Below are 22,083 nucleotides of genomic sequence, written 5' to 3' on the forward strand. Positions count from 1 at the left end.
GACGAGGGGCAGTAGGTCTCATAAAGAAAGGTTGAACAAGAAACTGGGAACTTTCTCTTCACCCTCACAATTTCTAACAGGATTTGTGGAAAAGAACAGATGTTTCTAGATTAAAGATTAAGAACCTAAAAAGAAAATTTTCCAGGTTTTGACTTAGAAGTGAATCAAGCACACATAGGGCTTGGTCCAGATTCTAGATGACTTCTCTGCCAATGCTGAGTCTCTAAAACCATCAGCCAACAATACTTGTTTCTAATCTCTTTTATCCCATCTACGAGGCAAAGGCTCCTGCACAGACACTCCAGAAGCTACTGCTAAGTAAAGCTCTCTGATATCCTTTTCCTCAACTGTAGTAACAGCCATAACTCCCACTGGAGGAGTGCCTGCCCGTGACAACCTGCACAGTAGGCATCGCCATCTCCAGTTTCCAGATGGAGAAACTAAGGGTCAGTGAATTGGGTGGTTGCTCAAAGCCACAGTTAGTAATAGTTCTAGTTGCCATTTACCAAGCACTCACTTTGTGCGATGCACTGGGCAAAGTGATCTGTGTGCATTATCTCATTTAATTGTTATAAGCACTCTCTGGGTCTCTCTCCAGAGGCTGTGTGTCTTCTATGACACCTCACGGCTTCTCCTAAAGCAAAGAGGGGCTGCTGATGGAGGCCCCAGCATTCCCTCGCAGCTTACCTGAGCATCAGATGAGGAACCATGTACAATGGGCCTACCATAGGTAGATGCTCCAACACATGTGTCTTTCCCTTTTGTAACATCTTTTCCCCTGCAAGGCTCTCTTTGATGTTAACCCAAGGTCACCTAGATAAAAATGTTATGAGCAGAAAAAAGGGCAGTTCTAGCCCACCTGCCATCTCAGCAATGAAGAGGGACCAATCTGGGCCAGAAGATGGACTCAGGAAAAGCTAACCCTGTGAATTTTTCAGTTGAAAGCAACCATATGATCTTTATTATTATTATTACCATCTTCATTATCACTGATAAAGCAATACAATTAATGTACACTAATGATGATATTAACAATAGCATGACCAGACAATATGATACTGGAATTCATCATGTTATGAAAACTGTACCTTCCAATAACCTCTAAAATATTTTCAAACGGGAGATCTAGACAAGAGAGTAAACACATAGTCTGGTCTTATTTCATAAGTAAATTAATTAACTTCCTTGACCTATTTTGGGAGTCACTTCTCTGACTATGAGGACAGCTTCTTTCCTTCCTGTTTATATGTTGATATATTGGTGCAGCAGGTTGGGGAACTTTCCAGTTCTCTGCTTCCTACCCAACTTTAATTGGAGGCCTGTCAGGTTCAGTAAGTAATAGTGTCACACACACCCTGATTGAAGATGCCACCCATTCCCTAAACACAGGCTCTTACTGTCCACCTGGGACCCGCTTTGGCAGAAAAATTATGGCGTCCCCAGACAGACTGCTTTTCTTCCAGATGCATTTGTAAACATTGCCTGGGCTTCACTGACAGGTGATGGAGTGACCAAGGTTACTCAGGCAGAAGAGACGGTCGAAGTGGGAGGGAGAGAGAGCCTGATGGATTACTCCCTGAAGAAGAAACCCACAATTTTCTTGGCTGATCAAGAGCATTGGGAAGAGGACATTGGTGCAGGGTCGCAGGGGGCTGAATAGATGTTTCTCAGAATCCAGCAACGTGCTTCTCAAGGGGGACAGTGATGATGGGGATACTTCATTACCACCATCTGGAATTCAGTGCTGCAGAGAACACAAATGTTTCCAAGAGAACTCACACTCTACTTCTCTCTAGGGTCCTGTGATTTCTCCTTATACCCCACTCCCAACCTACTAGCAGTACTAGCAACCATATCAGTATACACAACACGTAGAGCCCTGCTGTGAACTGATTAATGGAACAGAGGTATTTTAAGAAGACCAAGAAAATGAGAAGGAAATGGGTAACAACGATCTCAGCAAAATGCCGTCTTTGGTGAGGACTTCCTTAAAGACATGTTTGGGTCTAAGTGGTGAGTTGCACTGGTGTCATCCAACAGCTGATTCCTTCCTGGGTCTATGAGACAGAGGATAATTGGCACTCAGGAGGAACTGACTTCATGGACAAGGCATCACTGACCGATACAACACGTTCAAAACAACCAATCAGGCCTGTTATCTGTGGCCTGTGGCCAGTCACCCCAGGCAGGCTCCTCTGAGCAACACACAGGCTGGGACTGATCCCAGAGGCCTGAATGAAACTGCAGAGCTGGCTAATTGTTTTCCTGGACGCTCCTCTCCACGCGTTCTCGTACCTCCTGACGCCCTTTTCTCTATGGACAGTCCTTCTGGCTGTCTGAACACCTCACTTCAGAACTCAGGGCTGCAGTTCTTTAAAGCAGCCCATGCACTTTCCCCCATTCCCTGCAACTAATATCTCCTTTCTTGTTTTCTTGTAATTGTTGCTCTTCTGGTCTGTCCTCGCCACTAGACTATAAGACCCACGGAAAAGGAACTGTATTCTTCCTATTCACCTTTAAGTCCCTAAAATCTAACGTAGATGCATCAAGATGGCACCTTATAAATGTTTCAGATAAATGAATGAATGAATTGGAAAGCTCCTAGAACTGGCTATCAGGAGACTCCCATTCTAGCCCCTGCTCTGTCATTACCTGAATATGCAGCTTCAGGTCTGGGGCTCGGCTGCATCCTCTGTCAAGTAAGAAAACCCCCCAGATGAGCAGCGGATACCCCTCCCCCACCCCACGCTCAGTACAGCCTGTGGGTCCTCAGAGGATAGTCAAAAGCTCTGGGGAGGCGTGGGATGCAGGAGATCCCGGGCAGACCAGCCTCAGGTCTCCTACTCTCTCCTCAGACAGAGCACCCTGCTTTCACTTATTTATGTATTAAGCTCTCAAATAAGACTTTGTGGGCAGAGTGGGTTTTACAACCAAGAGAAAGCTTTACGACTATAGTAGATGAACCATACGGTCCTTTTCTGCTAGATTCCCCCAACCTATTAACCAGGTCCCGCTCCCTCAACACTTGACCCCAGTCCATCTCTGCAGACTCATCATCTTCAATCCCCAAAGCAGCCTATACGTCATTCCAGCTGTGTCCTTTCATCTGCCTGAGACCCCCCTTTCCCATTTTGTCCTGCCTGGGAAAGCCCAGCTCACCCTTCAAGATGCAACTCAACAGCCTCCCCACTTCGTTTCCCCACTTCCCCGGCAACCAGAGAACCATGCTCCCTCAGAACCACACTCGCCCCACAGGGCTCCCAGAGCACCTCATAAATAACCTACAACGTTACGTACCAGCCGCGTGGAATCTTCCGGTTATTAAGCTCTTTCCCGATTAGAATATAGACGCTTCAACGTCAGGAGACCTGCCTTACTTTCCGTTTAAGTTTCTGATACTCACCACAGCGCCTGATTTAGTAGGCACTAAAGGAAGGAAATTTAGGAAGTCCGAAGTTATTCAGGAAATCAGTAAATACACTGATAAGTAGGTTAGGGAATTAGTCAATATGTTAAACTACATGGTAATGGGAAAATCTCTCTTTATCTGAGTAGAGTAATTGGTGTTCAGGTGTAAATAACCACTAGATTTAATCTTCCCAGGCCCAAGTACACTTTTAAAAAGTACTTATTTGTCTGATGGCTTTCTTTGGTGGAAGGAAGAGGGAAATGTATTTCTCGAGTGGAGAAACCCTTCTCTACCTTTCACCTACCGCCAGTGGGATCTCTCTCCTTTACACCCTCTTAGGGTGGAGAATCTTTGCTTCCTGGACCTGAGAAGGTACTAAAGAACCAGGGTGGGCAGGCTGTGAATGACAAGATGACATTAGACAGGGAGGAACATGTAGTGATCATCTTAACACTTGGGCAGCGCTGTCTTAGGTACAAGTTTAGAAAGTTCAATATTGTTTGTAGGCTCCCTGGGAGTATCTAACTAAAGCCTGGCCTATTATACCTATATATGATAGGACCATAGACTCTTGGAGTTAAAAAGAAATTCACACTGAAAGGAACCAAACTTTTCTGAACCTCAAATCACACATTTGGGGTACTCACAAAGGGACTGATCGAGAATGTTTCAAATATGGAATCTTCTGGTATCTTGTCCCAACCCACTTTTCAATGTGTAAATCCTAAGTTTGACTGCTCTTCAGGCTGGGAATTACTCAATTTAAGCAAAAGTAGTTCTAGGTATGGAAATAAAACAGAACACTAGGGATATTACAAAATAAGAACAGGGGTATGTTTACAATATACTTAAAAGGTAGATAACCGAAGAGGATATCAGAGTTGCAGGCTGTGAGGAACCATTCCTATTCTCTCTAGTCCTGCAGAAATGAGTCCTCCATACTGCTCGAGGACTTGCCATCTCTGAACAACCCTAATGGGAGAACTTCCATCATGTTCTCTGCAGCACGCTGTCGCTCGCTGATGGCCATTTGCACCCCGACATTGTACTCTCTATTGATTTTCTCCACCTACACGGTTATACTTTTGGAATCAATATGCCTCTCCCTTTCCAACCACTTGAATAGCCAAGGAATGCAAAGTCACTTTGATAACAGCATAAGGCAAATATGACTGGGAAGGTAACGCTGGGGCAAGAAATTTTTGAAATGCCTTACTAAATTGAGTAGAGATTGTTTATAGACTTCTCTCACATTTAGAATAGTGATTCTCCATCCTAGTACACCAAATCAACTTTAGATAATAAATACACTGCAATTCTTTTTCTACTGTTCTGCAAAGCAAACTAGAGATAATGTTACTTTCCTAAACGCTAACTTTTTTAAAAAAAATCACCATGCCCTCTGTATAGAAGATAAATGAAAGAAGAGTAATTTCTGATAAAAATAATATATCAGCATGTGAATGCTGGGGCATAAGTACATTAGGGGACACAACAGAGTCATCGGTTGCCTGCCGTCATTTGTAGAACCACTATGAATGCAACTGCTACAAATGTACCTTCACATAGGTGTGCTGTTTGGTGCTCAAAGACCATGAGTCTTGAGCTGCTGCTGATGTGGTTTTCCCAAATGATGAGCAGCTCCTGGTAAATTCTGAGACAAAACAAATTACAACTGTCCCTCAATTTACCCAGTCGTTGCATCCCAGGAAAATTCAAGGTACATAAAACCATACCAAAAAAATGCTTTGTGTTAGTATGTAAAATGAAGATAGATTCAAGCTTAGAAATCATAAACAGGTTTTGTCTTACATGAATGTCCACTGGGACCTTCGGAATCATGTAAGAACAGGACAATGCCTCATTCGGTGGGACAGTCCCACACACTGCAGAATGTCTAAGAGCCCAGGCTCACCCATTTAATGCCATGAGTGCCCACAATAATCATGTGAACCACAGACATCCTCACAGATTTCCAAAATTTCCCCTAGGAGGCAGTACTACCTTTCCCGAGACTACTGGCTTGCAGTATTTCCTACAGGGTTTCCCCCATTGACCCAAATGATTAAGAGTTGCTTCTAGCTGTAAAACCAAAGAACAATAGCATGAGAAGGTAGCCTGAAGCTCATCTAGTTGACCCCCTCGTTTTACCCATGTGAGGTAAGTAACTTGCCTTTGGACACTCAGTTACCACATAATCTAGGATGAAAAACAAGGCTTCCCTTTCCGCGGTTTTTATTTCTCATAGAAATTAGAAAGATATCCTTGAATGTGTCTCTCTTACACATGAGATAGTTGAAACAAATGTTGAATGACCGACAACATTTTCCAGTTTTTTTCCAGGATACTTGGGGTTGAAATCACTCACTCCTCACCACTGAGCTACAGTGACAAGCTGTAAACTTTCTAGTGTCCACCAAAAGCTTGGATTCCTGCATACAAATAAATCAGAAGGTTTCAAAAATAAAACCCCTCACAATGTGTTCAAAATTAGAATGTGTCCCAAAGAATGATTTATGGTAGCAGAAATTGTCTTACATGGTTAGTGGCTAATTGATTGTCCCACTGTTCTCCCCAAACTCTAGTCATCAGGATCCAATCAGGTTTGGGGAAATGAGTGACTAAGATTCTATATGTTCCTGCACCATGCACAGCATAGGGCCTCTTCCTCCAATCCAGGAGATCAAGGGGCGGGTCCCTTCACAAGACCTAAAGAAGACTTGACTCTTTGCTAATTACCCTTGGTCAGTGGGTTCTGATGGTGAATTGGATGCTTTTTAATTTAATTTGTCAGATCAAATATTAAGGAGAGAACTTTGACTACCCAAACTTCATAATACTGGCTCTCCAAATTAAATTTGCAATCAAACTGATGCCCATTTCAAAAGCATTCCTTGCACAAATTCTACTTATAAGCCTTGTACATTATCAGGTGGTAAAGAAGGATGGAGAGAAGAAGCCCATAGAATATAAGAATTATTAGGTATACAGAGATTGGTTCAAGATGGCAGAATAGAAGACCATGCTCTCACTCCCTCTATCGAGAACACCGGAATCACAACTAACTGCTGAACAATCATCGACAGGAAGACACTGGAAGTCACCAGAGAAGATACCCTACATGCAAAGACAAAGGAGAAGCTGCAATGAGACAGTAGGAGGGGCACTATCACAATAAAATCAAATCCCATAACCGCCGGGTGGGTGACTCACAAACTGGAGAACACTTATACCACAGAAGTCCACCCACTGGAGTGAAGGTTCTGAGCCACACGTCAGGCTTCCCAACCTGGGGGCCTGGCAACGGGAGGAGGAATTCCTAGAGAATCAGACTTTGAAGGCTAGTGGGATTTGACTGCGGGACTTCGGCAGGACTGGTGCAAACAGAGACTCTACTCCTGGAGGGCACACACAAAGTAGTGTGCATATCGGGACCCAGAGGAAGGAGCAGTAACCCCAAAGGAGGCTGAACCAGACCTACCTGCTAGTGTTGGAGGGTCTCCTGCAGAGGCAGGGGGCAGCTGTGGCTCACCAAGGGACAAGGACACTGGCAGCAGAAGTTCTGGGAAGTACTCCTTAGCATGAGCCCTCCCAGAGTCCGCCATTAGCCCCACCAAAGAGCCTGGTAGGCTCCAGTGTTGGGTCGCCTCAGGCCAAACAACCAACAGGGAGGGAACCCAGCCCCACCGATCAGCAGACAAGCGGATTAAAGTTTTACTGAGCTCTGCCCACCAGAGCAACAGCCAGCTCTACCCACCACAAGTCCCTCCCAAGGAAACTTGCACAAGCTTCTTAGATAGCCTCATCCACCAGAGGGCAGACAGCAGAAGCAAGAAGAACTACAATCCTGCAGCCTGTGGAACAAAAATCACATTCACAGAAAGATAGACAAAATGAAAAGGCAGAGGGCTATGTACCAGATGAAGGGACAAGATAAAACCCCAGAAAAAGAACTAAATGAAATGGAAGTAGGCAACCTTCCAGAAAAAGAATTCAGAATAATGATAGTGAAGATGATCCAGGACCTCGGAAAAAGAATGGAGGCAAAGATTGAGAAGATGCAAGAACTCTTTAACAAAGATCTAGAAGAATTAAAGAACAAACAAACAGAGATGAACAATACAATAACTGAAAAGAAAAATACACTAGAAGGAATCAATAGCAGAATAACTCAGGCAGAAGAACAGATAAGTGACCTGGAAGACAGAATGGTGGAATTCACTGCTGCAGAACAGAATAAAGAAAAAAGAATGAAAAGAAATGAAGACAGCCTAAGAGACCTCTGGGACAACATTAAACACAACAACATTCACATTATAGGGGTCCCAGAAGGAGAAGAGAGAGAGAAAGGACCCGAGAAAATATTTGAAAACATTATAGTCAAAAACTTCCCTAACATGGGAAAGGAAATAGCCACCCAAGTCCAGGAAGCGCAGAGAGTCCCATACAGGATAAACCCAAAGAGAAACATGTCGAGACACATAGTAATCAAATTGGCAAAAATTAAAGACAAAGAAAAATTATTGAAAGCAGCAAGGGAAAAAAGACAAATAACATACAAGGGAATTCCCATAAGGTTAACAGCTGATTTCTCAGCAGAAGCTCTACAAACCAGAAGTGATTGACATGATATGCTTAAAGTGATGAAAGGGAAGAACCTACAACCAAGATTACTCTATCCAGCAAGGATCTCATTTAGATTTGATGGAGAAATCAAAAGCTTTACAGACAAGCAAAAGCTAAGAGAATTCAGCACCACCAAACCAGCTCTACAACAAATGCTAAAGGAACTTCTCTAAGTGGGAAACACAAGAGAAGAAAAGGACCTACAAAAAAAAAAACCCAAATTAAGAAAATGGTAATAGGAACATACATATCGATAATTACCTTAAACGTGAAGAGATTAAATGCTCCAACCAAAAGACACAGGCTTGCTGGATGGATACAAAAACAAGACCCATATATATGCCGTCTACAGAAACCCATTTCAGACCTAGGGACACATACAGACTGAAAGTGAAGGGATGAAAAAAGATATTCCATGCAAATGGAAATCAAAAGAAAGCTGGAGTAGCAATTCTCCTATCCAATAAAACAGACTTTAAAATAAAGAATGTTACAAGAGACAAGGAAGGACACTACGTAATGATCAAGGGATCAATCCAAGAAGAAGATATAGCAATTATAAATATATATGGACCCAACATAGGAGCACCTCAATACAGAAGGCAACTGCTAACAGCTATAAAAGAGGAAATCGACAGTAACACAATAATAGTGGGGGACTTTAACACCTCACTTACACCAATGGAAATCATCTAGAGAGAAAATTAATAAGGAAACACGAGCTTTAAATGACACAATAGACCAGATAGGTTTAATTGTATTTATAGGACATTCCATCCAAAAACAGCAGATTACACTTTCTTCTCAAGTGCACACGGAACATTCTCCAGAACAGATCACATCTTGGGTCACAAATCAAGCCTCAGTAAATATAAGAAAATTGAAATCATATCAATCATCTTTTCTGACCAAAACGCTATGAGATTAGAAATCAATTACAGGGAAAAAACTGTAAAAAACACAAACACATGGAGGCTAAACAATACATTACTAAATAACCAAGACATCACTGAAGAAATCAGAGAAGAAATCAAAAAATACCTAGAGACAAATGACAATGAAAACACGATGATCCAAAACCTATGACATGCAGCAAAAGCAGTTCTAAGAGGGAAGTTTATAGTTATACAAGCCTACCTCAAGAAACAAGAAAAATCTCAAATAAACAATCTAACCTTACACCTAAAGGAACTAGAGAAACAAGAACAAACAAAACCCGAAGTTAGTAGAAGGAAAGAAATCATAAAGATCACAGCAGAAATAAATGAAATAGAAACAAAGAAAACAATAGCAAAGAACAATAAAACTAAAAGCTGGTTCTTTGAGAAGACAAACAAAATAGATAAACCATTAGCCAGACTCGTCAAGAAAAAGAGGGAGAGGACTCAAATCAATAAAATTAGAAATGAAAAAGGAGAAGTGACAACAGACACCACAGAAATACAAAGCATCCTAAGAGACTACTACAAGCAACTCTATGCCAATAAAATGGACAACCTGGAAGAAATGGACAAATTCTTAGAAAACTACAACCTTCCAAGACTGAACCAGGAAGAAACAGAAAATATGAACAGACCAATCACAAGTAATGAAATTGAAACTGTGATTGAAAATCTTCTAACAAACAAAAGTCCAGGACCAGATGGCTTCACAGGTGAATTCTATCAAACATTTAGAGAAGAGCTAACACCCATCCTTCTCAAACTCTTCCAAAAAATTGCGGTGGAAGGAACACTCCCAAACTCATTCTATGAGGCCACCATCACCCTGATACCAAAACAAGACAAAGATACTACAAAAAAAGAAAATTACAGACCAATATCACTGATGAATATAGATGCAAAAATCCTCAACAAACTACTATCAAACAGAATCCAACAACACATTAAAAGGATCATACACCATGATCAAGTGGGATTTATGCCAGAGATGCAAGGATTCTTCAATATAGGCAACTCAAACAATGTGATACACCATATTAACAAACTGAAGAATAAAAACCATATGATCATCTCAATAGATGCAGAAAAAGCTTTTGACAAAATTCAACACCCATTTATGATAAAAACTCTCCAGAAAGTGGGCATAGAGGGAACCTACTTCAACATAATAAAGGCCATATACAACAAACCCACAGCAAACATCATTCTCAATGGTGAAAAACTGAAAGCATTTCCTCTAAGATCAGGAACAAGACAAGGCTGTTCACTCTCACCACCGTTATTCAACATAGTTTTGGAAGTCCTAGCCACAGCAATCAGAGAAGAAAAAGAAATAAAAGGAATACAAATTGGAAAAGAAGAAGTAAAACTGTCACTGTTTGCAGATCACATGATACTATATATAGACAATCCTAAAGATGTCACCAGAAAACTACTAGAGCTAATCAATGAATATGGTAAAGTTTCAGGATACAAAATTAATGCACAGAAATCACTTGCATTCCTATACACTAACAATGAAAACTCAGAAAGAGAAATCAAGGAAACACTCCCATTTACCACTGAAACCAAAAGAAAATACCTAGGAATAAACCTACCTAGGGAGACAAAAGACCTGTATGCAGAAAACTATAGGACACTGGTGAAAGAAATTAAAGATGATACCAACAAATGGAGAGATATACCATGTTCTTGGATTGGAAGAATCAATATTGTGAACTGACTATACTACCCAAAGCAATCTACAGATTCAATGCAATCCCTATCAAATTACCAATGGCATTTTTTATGGAACTAGAACAAAAAATCTTAAAATTTGTATGGAGACACAAAAGACCCCGAATAGCCAAAGCAGTCTTGAGGGAAAAAAAACGGAGCAGGAGGAATCAGACTCCCTGACTTCAGACTATACTACAGAGCTACAGTAATCAAGACAATATGGTACTGGCACAAAACCAGAAATATAGATCAATGGAACAGGATAGAAAGCCCAGAGATAAACCCACACACCTATGGTCAACTAATCTATGACAAAGGAGGCAAGGATATACAATGGAGAAAAGACAGTCTCTTCAATAAGTTGTGCTGGGAAAACTGGAGGGCTACATGTAAAAGAATGAAATTAGAACACTCCCTAACACCATACACAAAAATAAACTCAAAATGGATTAGAGACCTAAATGTAAGACTGGGCACTATAAAACTATTAGAGGAAGACATAGGAAGAACACTCTTTGACATAAATCACAGCAAGATATTTTTTGATCCACCTCCTAGAGTAATGGAAATAAAAATAAACAAATGGGACCTAATGAAATTTAAAAGCATTTGCAAAGCAAAGGAAACTGCAAACAAGACGAAAAGACAACCCTCAGAATGGGAGAAAATATTTGCAAACGAATCAATGGACAAAGGATTAATCTCCAAAATATATAAACAGCTCATGCAGCTCAATATTAAAAAAGCAAACAACCCAATCCAAAAATGGGCAGAAGACCTAAACAGACATTTCTCCAAAGAAGACATACAGATGGCCAAGAGGCACATGAAAAGCTGCTCAACATCACTAATTATTAGAGGAATGCAAATCAAAACTACAATGAGGTATCACCTCACACCAGTTAGAATGGGCATCATCGGAAAATCTACAAACAACAAATGCTGGAGAGGGTGTGGAGAAAAGGGAACCCTCTTGCACTGTTGGTGGGAATGTAAATTGATACAGCCACTATGGAGAACAGTATGGAGGTTCCTTAAAAAACTAAAAATAGAATTACCATATGACCCAGCAATCCCACTACTGGGCATATACCCAGAGAAAACCATAATTCAAAAAGACATATGCACCCCAATGTTCATTGCTGCACTATTTACAATAGCCAGGTCGTGGAAGCAACCTAAATGCCCATCGACAGACGAATGGATAAAGAAGATGTGCTACATATATACAATGGAATATTACTCAGCCATAAAAAGGAAGAAAATTGGGTCATTTGTAGAGATGTGGATGGATCTAGACACTGTCATACAGAGTGAAGTGAGAAAGAGAAAAATAAATATCGTATATTAACGCATATATGTGGAACCTAGAAAATGGTACAGATGAACCGGTTTGCAGGGCAGAAATAGAGACAGAGATATAGAGAACAAACGTATGGACACCAAGCTGGGAATGTGGTGGGGGTGGGGGGGTAGAGGGGGTGTGCTGAATGGGAGATTGGGATTGACATGTATACACTGATGTGTATAAAATGGATGACTAATAAGAAAAAAATAAATAAACATAAAAAAAAGAATTATTGGGTAAAGATATGGATCCTGCACTACAGAGAATAAGTTAGTTACCTCCTAAGCCCTTCCTTACACTGCACTTAAAAAGAAACCTACTCTATGTGCAAACTCAACTCCCTTCAGGAGAAAAGAACACTTAAGTTACACAAGTCCGCCAAGCATCCAAGAAAATATCACCAGGTCTCACACTCAGCACTTACACACTCTATACTTTCCTTATAGAGTTCCCCAGGCCTTCCTTCTGGCACCACTTCCTCTTAATTTTAGACTCACCCTAACAATTTAAACATCAGGTGTTGGAAGCAGCAATTTAGAATAGGAGGAGGTCAGACTGCTCCATGTAAGCCTTGTGACAGCAACAAGAAGAAACAACTGAGAGTCTGACCTCCAGGAAGTGGATGAAAACTATTTTACAAAGTGGAGGGAAGGGGGATGACATAGAAACTCAAAATAAGTAGCAGCCTAGGCCATTCAAGGTAGGGACAAACAGCTTTGCTAGCCTTGAGAGCATCTCCATAATACAGGACAATACAGTAACTAATGTAAAAGAAAATTATGTTCAATATATTTTGTAGCAAAATTCCATATAACAATAGAATCTTAGATTGTCAGAGTAGAAAGACACTTAAGACAGCATCCCAGCCTAATTCCTTTACTTTACAAGGAAGGAAACAACATACAGGGGTACACACGTCCAAGGTAGAGTCAAGACAAGAGGGCAGCCCAGCTGGTCCAGTGCTCCTTCCACATGGACGCCCTGACACTGACGCCACTGAGTGGAAGGAAAAGAGACAGTGCATCACATTTAATCATTCATTGTGTCCATGTTTTTGACATCTCTCTTTTTGCTTCCTTGCATTGATTTTACTCCCTTCAAAAGGAGAAGAGGGCTTCCCTGGTGGCGCAGTGGTTGAGAGTCCGCCTGCCGATGCATGGGACATGGGTTCGTGCCCCGGTCCAGGAAGATCCCACATGCCGCAGAGTGGCTGGGCCCGTGAGCCATGGCCGCTGAGCCTGCGCGCCCAGAGCCTGTGCTCCGCAACGGGAGAGGCCACAGCAGTGAGAGGCCCGCATACCGCCAAAAAAAAAACAAAAAAAGGAGAAGAAACTTGTTCTCTTTAGTCACAAAAGAGTGAACAACTTTTCCCTGATTTGTGATGAGAGAACCTCAAGGTTGGCTCTTAACAAATTTGGGACTGAAAGTAAAGTTTACTTTGAGTTCCCTTCTACCTCCTCCTACATCCCATTCCTGGTGTGTTTCCTCCAAGCTGTCTTATGTCTATCCTTCCACTTGGTACCCCACCCATTGGCCCCAAATCCAGAGTTCCTAGTACAGTGTAGAATATTCTCCCAATTTCCAGAAGTTTGGTGTATTCCCTGTCTCTTTCTAATTTGATCTCTAATTCTATAAAACAAAAAAGTGAGGCAATATACCAGTGTTTCTCAAATATAAGTGGGGAGCTTGTTAAAATGCACATTCCTGATCTCCATCTCCCGAAACTACAATTCAACAGATGACTCTGGTGGAAGGCGGCCCTGACCCACTTTGGAAAACACATGACTTCTGCTTGCCTCTCCAGCCTCGGACCCTCCCAGTCCCCCCAGGCACATCCTACTCCACCCAAAGCTTCATACTGTCTCTCCCCACCATGTCTTTGCCTCATGTTCCACCTTCTGAGTGCAGTTAATTCCTCCGTATACCTCAAAAACAGCTGAGGCACATGTATCTCTGCTCCCCTTGTTCCTGTACGTCTCTGGATTATTGAGCTTATACAGCCTACGACGTGAGCTGATTTCCTGGTATAGCTCCCCTTGAAGGCAGGGCCCTGCCTTACTTGTCTTTTTTTAGTCCCAGCACTTGGTACCTTCCCAAGCACACAGTAGGCACTCTAAAAGTGTTCATTAAATTATCTTTTATATGTGCTAAATTTCCTAGTTAATAACTAGTCATTTATTTATATTTGCATTGTTATCACCCACCCACCCGCCAGTATAGTACAGGATTTTCGAGGGTTGCTTGAGGCATCACTCTCAAATGAGGAACACCTTTTGTAACAGGTAAAAATGAAAGAGAAGAATGCTAGCATAACCTAACCCTGCTGCCATCAATTGTGGGGTCACAATGAGTTAGATCCATGTTCACTCGGGATATCCTGACACCTAAGGAACAATGACAGAGACACATACAATAACCGGGAGTTTTCCTAATGAAAAAGATTAGCTTCTAATAGTTCCTTAGAATTAGTTCTGGCATTCATTCAGGTTAAAAAGTTTTCCAGAAGTGAAGCTGGAACACATTAGAACTTTGAATTGATTCATTTATATAAAACTTTGCCTATTTGTTCTAAGGTCCCAGAGATTTCCAGTATTCTCTACCCAAGATGGTTAACCACCAGAAGTTTAGCTCATCTCCTGAAATCCATCATCCATGTGTGTGTCCCATGCAGGTGTCTGCTATGCAGAGTTTGGAGTCCGCGTCCCCAAGACCACCGGGTCGGCCTACACCTACAGCTATGTCACCGTTGGGGAGTTTGTGGCGTTTTTCATCGGCTGGAACCTGATCCTGGAGTACCTGATTGGCACCGCGGCCGGCGCCAGCGCTCTGAGCAGCATGTTTGACTCACTGGCCAACCACACGGTCAGCCGCCGGATGGCGGACAGCGTGGGGACCCTCAACGGCCTGGGTGAGACTGCCACAGACTCTAACCCCAACATGCAAACTTGCTGAGCCAAATAAATGGGTTCCTCTTTCAGGGTGCAATTTGGCAAAATGTATCCAGGGCCTTAATACATCTTTTGCCAAGTAATTCCCCTCTGAATCTATCCTAAGGAAATTATTCTAGTTTCCATAAAAGCTTTATATGAAAAGATGTTCATCACAGCCTTATTTATAATAACAAAACATTAGAAACAGCTTAAATACTCTACAGTGATTACATAAACTAGGGCAGCATATTATAGAGCTAGCAATTAAAAGGAAGACCAGGAAGACTGCTGTAATAGCATGGAGTATGTTTTTGATGCGATGCTGTATGACAAAGGATACAAACTGGACATGCATCATGTTAATAACTATATAAAAATAAAACTAATACAGGAAAAAGAACTATAAGGAACTTCTCCAGTGGTTTCCTTAGAACATTTTAAAAATTTTTCATAAATAAGCAGGCATTAATTTTTAAATAAGAAAATATATTTCTAAAAGAAACAGAATGTATGAGTAACCGAAATGAGTGAATACTAAATAATCAGAAGCTCATGTAACAAATACCTTGACACTTCAGGCTCTGAGCCTCACTTACCACCCAGTTTCCATCCTGATGTCTGACTATCCCTTTACATTCAAGGGAAGCTAAACAGTAGTTGAGGAGGCTTTGGGGTCTTGCCCCAGAACTTCCAGGGACTAATTCAGGGGCTGCATGCAAGTCATTTGACTTTGGTGCCCCTATCTCAGAAGAACTGACCAAAATGCTGAGCACCTAGATACCATGAGAAGATAAAAAATATGAAGACCACATTTTCTCGGTATAATGATTTCATAGAATCTTAGGTCTGAAAGTGTCCTCCAAAATCAGGTAGCCCGCCCTTTCACTTTACAGATGAGGTCCGGAGAAAGGAGGCACTTGCCCAAGGCCACACAGCTGGTCACAGGCAAGAGTTCAGCTGAAATCCAGGAGCGTGACTGCGGAGGCAGTGCCGTCTCCATTCTATAGAGGGCAGGAGTCCACTGGCCAACAGACAAGACCAAAAAAGGCGGGGCATGTTCCCTGGCCATCTTCTCCGCAACCACATTCACTCAAATGGAAAGAACACCCTTCTTCCAATAATTTTCAAAGACACGTATTTCTAAATTTGCTAACAAAGAGAAATTTATGGACTATAAACTAAACAACAATGAAGATAAAACAGTTCAAATAACACGTCAGATCCATATATACATCTGAATGTCCTGGGACAGTCCTGACTTTGGATGTTTCATGCGATGGTTCCATAGGCACTGCTGTAATTGTCATATCATGTGTCCCAATTTCTGGTCCAGGATATTAGGCCGCCTCACCTATATACCAAAACCTTCCCATTTGCAAATAGACACCTGTGGACCACAGTGGAGGCGAACACACACACACACACACACACACACACACACACACACACACACACACAAACAGTTCCTTCTCCCTCCGTAACAAACTGACCACCTTTCTCTGAGCTGAGTGCAGATGCACCGGGGTAGGCCTGGGATTTTTTCTCCCTGGACAATATTAGCTCATGTCTTTCTACTCTAGGGAAAGGAAAACAATCATACCCGGACCTTCTGGCTTTGGTGATCGCAGTCATCGTCACCATCATTGTCGCACTGGGGGTGAAGAATTCTGTGGGCTTCAACAACGTACTCAATGTGCTGAACCTGGCAGTGTGGGTGTTCATCATGATTGCAGGCTTCTTCTTCATCAATGGGAAATACTGGTCTGAGGGCCAGTTCTTGCCCCACGGCTGGTCAGGGGTGAGTTCATTCCTAAATCCCAGTGTACCTGTTGCACGCTCTGCCTTCCACCCTGTGACAGTCTGAGACATACTTTCAAGAAAATGCTGCTTGTCTCATAACCTTCATGGCACTCTTTTCATCACCTTTTAGCTGAATTTAATTGGAATGCTCTGAAGAAGAGGTTCTTTTTTATTTATTTGTTTCACAAACATTTGAGATCCTATTTTATGTGGAAAACAATAATAGACTTGAAGTTTTGGTCACTTGCAATATACCTAATATTACGCTAAGTGCTCTGCATATAATATCTCATTTAACCTTCCTAACAACCTTGCAAGGAGGATATTTACATTCTGGTCTTACAGATGAAAAAACCTCACACTCAGAGAGGTCAAATGACTTGCTATTAAGCACACAGTGTAAGTGCCCAAGTCAGGACCCAAAGCCAGGACTGTCTGACTCCATAGCCTGTACTTGAACAGCTCAGTCCTACAGAATCTCTCTACAGTCTATTCAGACAGTCCGTAAATACACAAGGCAGTAAAGGAGGCCGGGAGAGTGGGCAGGTGAGGAAAGCATGAGTGCTGCCTGGGTATGGAAAAAGAAAAGAACAGTTTTCAAATCTAATCCCAACATTTGACCCAAGGTGGAGAGTTCTGCTGGGGTCTGAGAGCAGAGAAGCCCACCTGGTGTGGTCTGTGGGTTGGCAAGAGAGTGCGCTGGACCAAAAGGACATTTTCAGATCTCATCCCTGTGACCTGATGGTGTGGTTTTATGCTAAAGAAAGATGGGAAGGTCCGAGTGGCAAATTCTTTACACTGAGAAGTACTAGTTAGAAGTCGCACCTGGATTCTTTCTCTAGCACGACTAAAAATGCTTACTTTATGGATTTATTGGTAAAATTCACCAGCTCATTCTTCTTTTTTTCAAATAGTAGAATATAAATCAGAGAATTTTGAGTTAGAAGGGATCACAGAGGTCACCTGGTCCCATCCCCTCACTTAACAGGTAAATAAACTGAGGCTGGGAGACGCACACCCACCCAGAATCAGTGACAGAAGCAAGTCCAGGATTCCACCAGTTTTGCTTTTGTAGATTTTGCTTACACTGGTTTTCCTCCAAGAGGTCCAGGGACCAGAAATAGCTCTTGGAGAACACTCAAAATAACTTCTGTGTATTCTAAACCATGCCACGCTGTTCAATGCAGAGAAACAAGCAAGGAAGCAATTTAAGCCAAGATTTCTAGTCTTCTGCTTATCAGTAAGAATTCTGCAGAGTTCATCCCTCCCTCTTGAAGTGAATAAATCCTAAAACTGGTTAAAACCAGAAGAAGAGACAAAGAAACACTGTTAACCCCATTCTGGATTCCCAAGTCTATATTTTCTTATGATACAAATCGTTCCCTTCCTATCAAATAAGAAAACAACAAATTGTAATAATGAAGAAGAAAGAATGTTTTCCCAGAACTCAATTGCATTTTCATCATAGCACATGAAAATGTTCTCACCATTTTCTTAACAATGTAAGAAATTACTGGGTCATGGACCTACTACAAGACTTTGGCCAACAGTTAACTTCTGTGCTTTCAGGTTTTCTCATCTATCAAGTGGTAAAGCTAATGACAACCAAATGTTTGCCAAAAAAGAATAAAATCTTAGATGTTTTTATGTGCACATTGTGTGGTTAGCAACAGCGATCATGACAGGAGGAAGGAGTTAGAATTTACCCACTACCTGCTGGGTGCCCAGCATTCTGCTCTATGAATATTATCTCACTCTTAAAACAAAACTTTAAAGCAGGTGCTGCTATCCCCAACTTACAAATAGAGAATTCAAGGCTCAGAGAAGCTGGGTAACTTGCCTAAAGTCATTTAGCTAGTCAGTGCCAGGACTGAAATTCCCACCCAGGTGTGTGGCTCCAAAGTCCCTTCCACTACACTGAGTGCCTTATGTATGATGACCCCTCCCTTCTGAGCCTTCTTTAAAAAAAAAGTAAGAATGTAATTAATCTGACATGTCACATTTTCATTTCCTTTAAGCCTTCACAAAGTCTTGGGGTCTTGGAGCTAGAAGGAGCATTAAGATGGAGGTATAGTTAAGCCGGCCCAGGCCAAATGTGCATTTTTACTAAGACATCATATCAAAGCAATTTGAAAACTCTTCTTAATTACTCAGATCATGTTTAATTTTCAAAATCTCCCTAAGAATTTATCTAAACGGCACACACTGTAGTCTAGGCCCCATGTGAAGACTGGAAATAGTCAATATCTTCTGTGTAAATACCCTTTGCCCATGCTGAAGAAGATGAACCAGTCTTTTAGCTCTTCCTTTTGTGCTTTGTTCTGGGGTCTTTATTCTCTTTGGGGGGATCTCCTCTCCCTGCTCAGGGGCTCCACATCCTTCCTCAGTCAGGAGCTGCCTCATCACGGAAGGAGCTAAGCAAGCTAGGCTTAGGGGCTTCCCATTTACCCAATCCCAGGTCTCACTAGCTTCTACGGCAAGAAAAGAAAATGGGAAATCAAGGCATAAAAAAGAAAGGAAGGATGCCATCCTAACAATTTTTTCCTTCTGACATACTCTTTCATACACACTTTTCATTTAATCTTCACCACAGCCTTGCAAGATAAGTACAAGGATCTCCACGTTTACATCAAAATAACTGAAGTTTAGAAAAGTTAAGATCACAGATCTAGACTGTTATAGAGTTGAAATTCAATCCCAGTCCTAGATGAGCCAAAGCCCTTATTTACTCCATTACACCCAGGTTTGCACGCATCGAACCAACTGTCTTTTTTGGCACCTTTGGCCACTGACCTCACTCCAACCCAAACGTGCTACCTGGAGTAGGCTTGTCATTGGTCACCAAAAAAGCTTGGCTGGGATTTTGGATTTTTCACTGTAAATCCATATTCCCTGCAAGAAATTCAAATGTATGTCCTAGTGGCTGTGCCTAAAAACATCATCTGAGCACAAAGGACAGCCCAGTGTGAAGATGATGCTGACTCATCCTCTCTGCTGTCTGCCTGGCCTTGGATTTCTGCGTTGTACATTTCCTCCACAGCCAACTGCCTAGACCTGTTCTTTCTTGACTTTGGTTTCAGGTTGCTTTTCCAGTCCAGCAAGGCCAGTCTGAATATGGAGGCTATTTTTTAAGATCTGACACCTTCTCATGAGCATGTCATCCACCAAGTGAATAAACACACTCCCTACTCTGTCATCTGACAATTGTCAACAAAATCGAGCTGCCTACTTGGCAGCTTCATGAACTTCTTCACTCCTTAAGGAAATTCTGACCCACCCTGACAAGGGAACTAGCGCAGAGTTCCAGTCCACTTTCTTCTTCAATCCTTTTAGGTAGGACGGGATGGAGGAAACCACTGTGGACAGAGTGGTTTATAAGGATACCATTACATGACTTGAAACACAGTTTTCAAGGACTCTGAAAGAGTTAAAGAGCAATCCATCCTCTGGCCATGGACCCCTCAGAAGCCTCCTCTTTCCCTGCTCCAACCACTTCCTTCCAAAGAAAATAGCATAAGGAATGGTTTACTCACTTACAGGTTCTGGGTCAAATGCTTCTTTGGTCTTGAAGAGCTTAAGAACAACAAACACTTTTTTTCCCTATATCAAGTAACTGCTGGCCCTCAGCTGAACCCCTGCTTCCATCTGCAATTCCTCAGCTCTTGAACATTGTTGGATGAGTATTCACTATATGTTATTTGTTCTCGATGCTATCTTATGGTTTCTCTTTAACCAAATAAGACACTACCAGCACAAATAGCTCCCAGGAAAATGGTTCAGAGCAAGTATTTGTGGGGAATGCTGACAGCCTCCAAACAAAGGAAAACCTGTTTCCCATGTCTCCACATCTGAATCCACTTGTTGGAACGTATTAGCACATTCCACTGTCGCTGTGGACAGGCTGCTAATAGATCTGGAGCATGAGGGTGGAAGGAAATGCTGTTAAAGTTGGAGTTTTGTCTTGTGACCTTGAGAGTGAATTATAAAAATGTGCCTAATTATCTCCTAGGCACATCTGGCAGACACGCCAAGGCAGAATACAGAGAGCTGCCGCATCCTAATGCCTCTCAAATATCAGCAAGGCACGAGGGCCAGCGTTTAGGGATCCCAGACGCTGAGTAGCAGGCCAGCAATGACATTCTTTTGTCAACTAATTAAGCAGCGGCCCGCCAGCAACTGAGGGACGTGCTGTTTCCCCACAAACCTCTGTAGAGGGAAGGAGCCATCTGGATCGCCTGGCTGAGCAGCTATACCAGGTGGACTTTGGAAGACAATTTCCATTAATGTCATCAAATAAAAATCAATATTGTTTTTTTTATTTATATAAAACATTAAAGGAAAGTTAGGATAAAGTACAGATGAACCCAGACACACACACACACACACACACACACACACACACACACACACACACACTTCACCCACCAATTTAATTCACAGATGCTCACCCCTAGGTACCACACACATTCTTTCATGCATGGAAGTGTATCCTAATCATAAATACCAGAGGCCGGATCTGAGATCTGGGTAGAGTGAAGTGGAAAGCAGTTTTAGTGGGTATTTGGGTAGAGACACACACATACACAGTTTCATTTCGTGGTTCTTTTGTATTTACCAGAAATTATTTGCTTACAAGGAAGAAAAACTTATTCAAACTAACTCAGGTAAAAAGGTGACCCTATTTGCTAATTGTGTTATCTTTTCTTACATAATCTGTTTATTTAATCTATATCTTGTTAGGCCAGAGTCTGTTTGATCTTGGCAGGTGCGCTGATTTTTCCCTATTTGCCCACAGTCCCCAGATCCATTCTCTACCCCTCATGCTCTGTTCTGTGCTCCAGAAGACCCCCTGCTGGTTGCTTCCTGTTGGGTTTAGCCAATGGGAGATATCATCAGATCAGAAGGTGAGAAGAGAACAAGGCCAGGGTATTTCTTCCTCACTTCTTCCCAGCCCTGACCCCTAGAGTGCCTTCACTGAAATCATTCATTTGAACCATCTGAGTTAAATTCCGTTGTCCTGCCTATTGCAGTAGAACCTCCAGATGTCCTATCTTTGATCTGTTTAGTCTTTCTTCAACCATAATTTCTTTCTAGTTCTACACATGCAAGTTCAGGCTAACAGATATTCTCTTTGCAAACTTATTCTCTCTCTTCCCAACTTGATCATAGTTAATTTTCTGGTATCTAATCATTATCAGTAATTGCCATCCATTCTTTCATTCATCTGGGAAATAGTAGCATCCGTGTTTTACAAACAATATAGATATTTATTAATCTTGTTCAGTTTGTTACCACAGTCAAGGTAGCATT

General features: G+C 41.9%; 1 protein-coding gene across 1 annotated transcript in view; it reads left to right on the top strand.

Moving 5' to 3' along the window:
• Positions 1 to 22,083, top strand: part of SLC7A14 (solute carrier family 7 member 14) — a gene marked incomplete at both ends in the record, with an annotated part of 67,349 nt that overhangs the window by 13,553 nt on the left and 31,713 nt on the right. Inside the window, 2 exons of the mRNA XM_082840056.1 lie at positions 14,715 to 14,951; positions 16,554 to 16,771. Of these exons, the coding sequence (XP_082696182.1) occupies positions 14,715 to 14,951; positions 16,554 to 16,771 (455 nt within the window). The remainder of the gene's footprint in view (positions 1 to 14,714; positions 14,952 to 16,553; positions 16,772 to 22,083) is intronic.

Source organism: Leucopleurus acutus (genome assembly GCF_964270905.1).
Source record: "Leucopleurus acutus genome assembly, chromosome: 5".
NCBI lineage: Eukaryota > Metazoa > Chordata > Mammalia > Artiodactyla > Delphinidae > Leucopleurus > Leucopleurus acutus.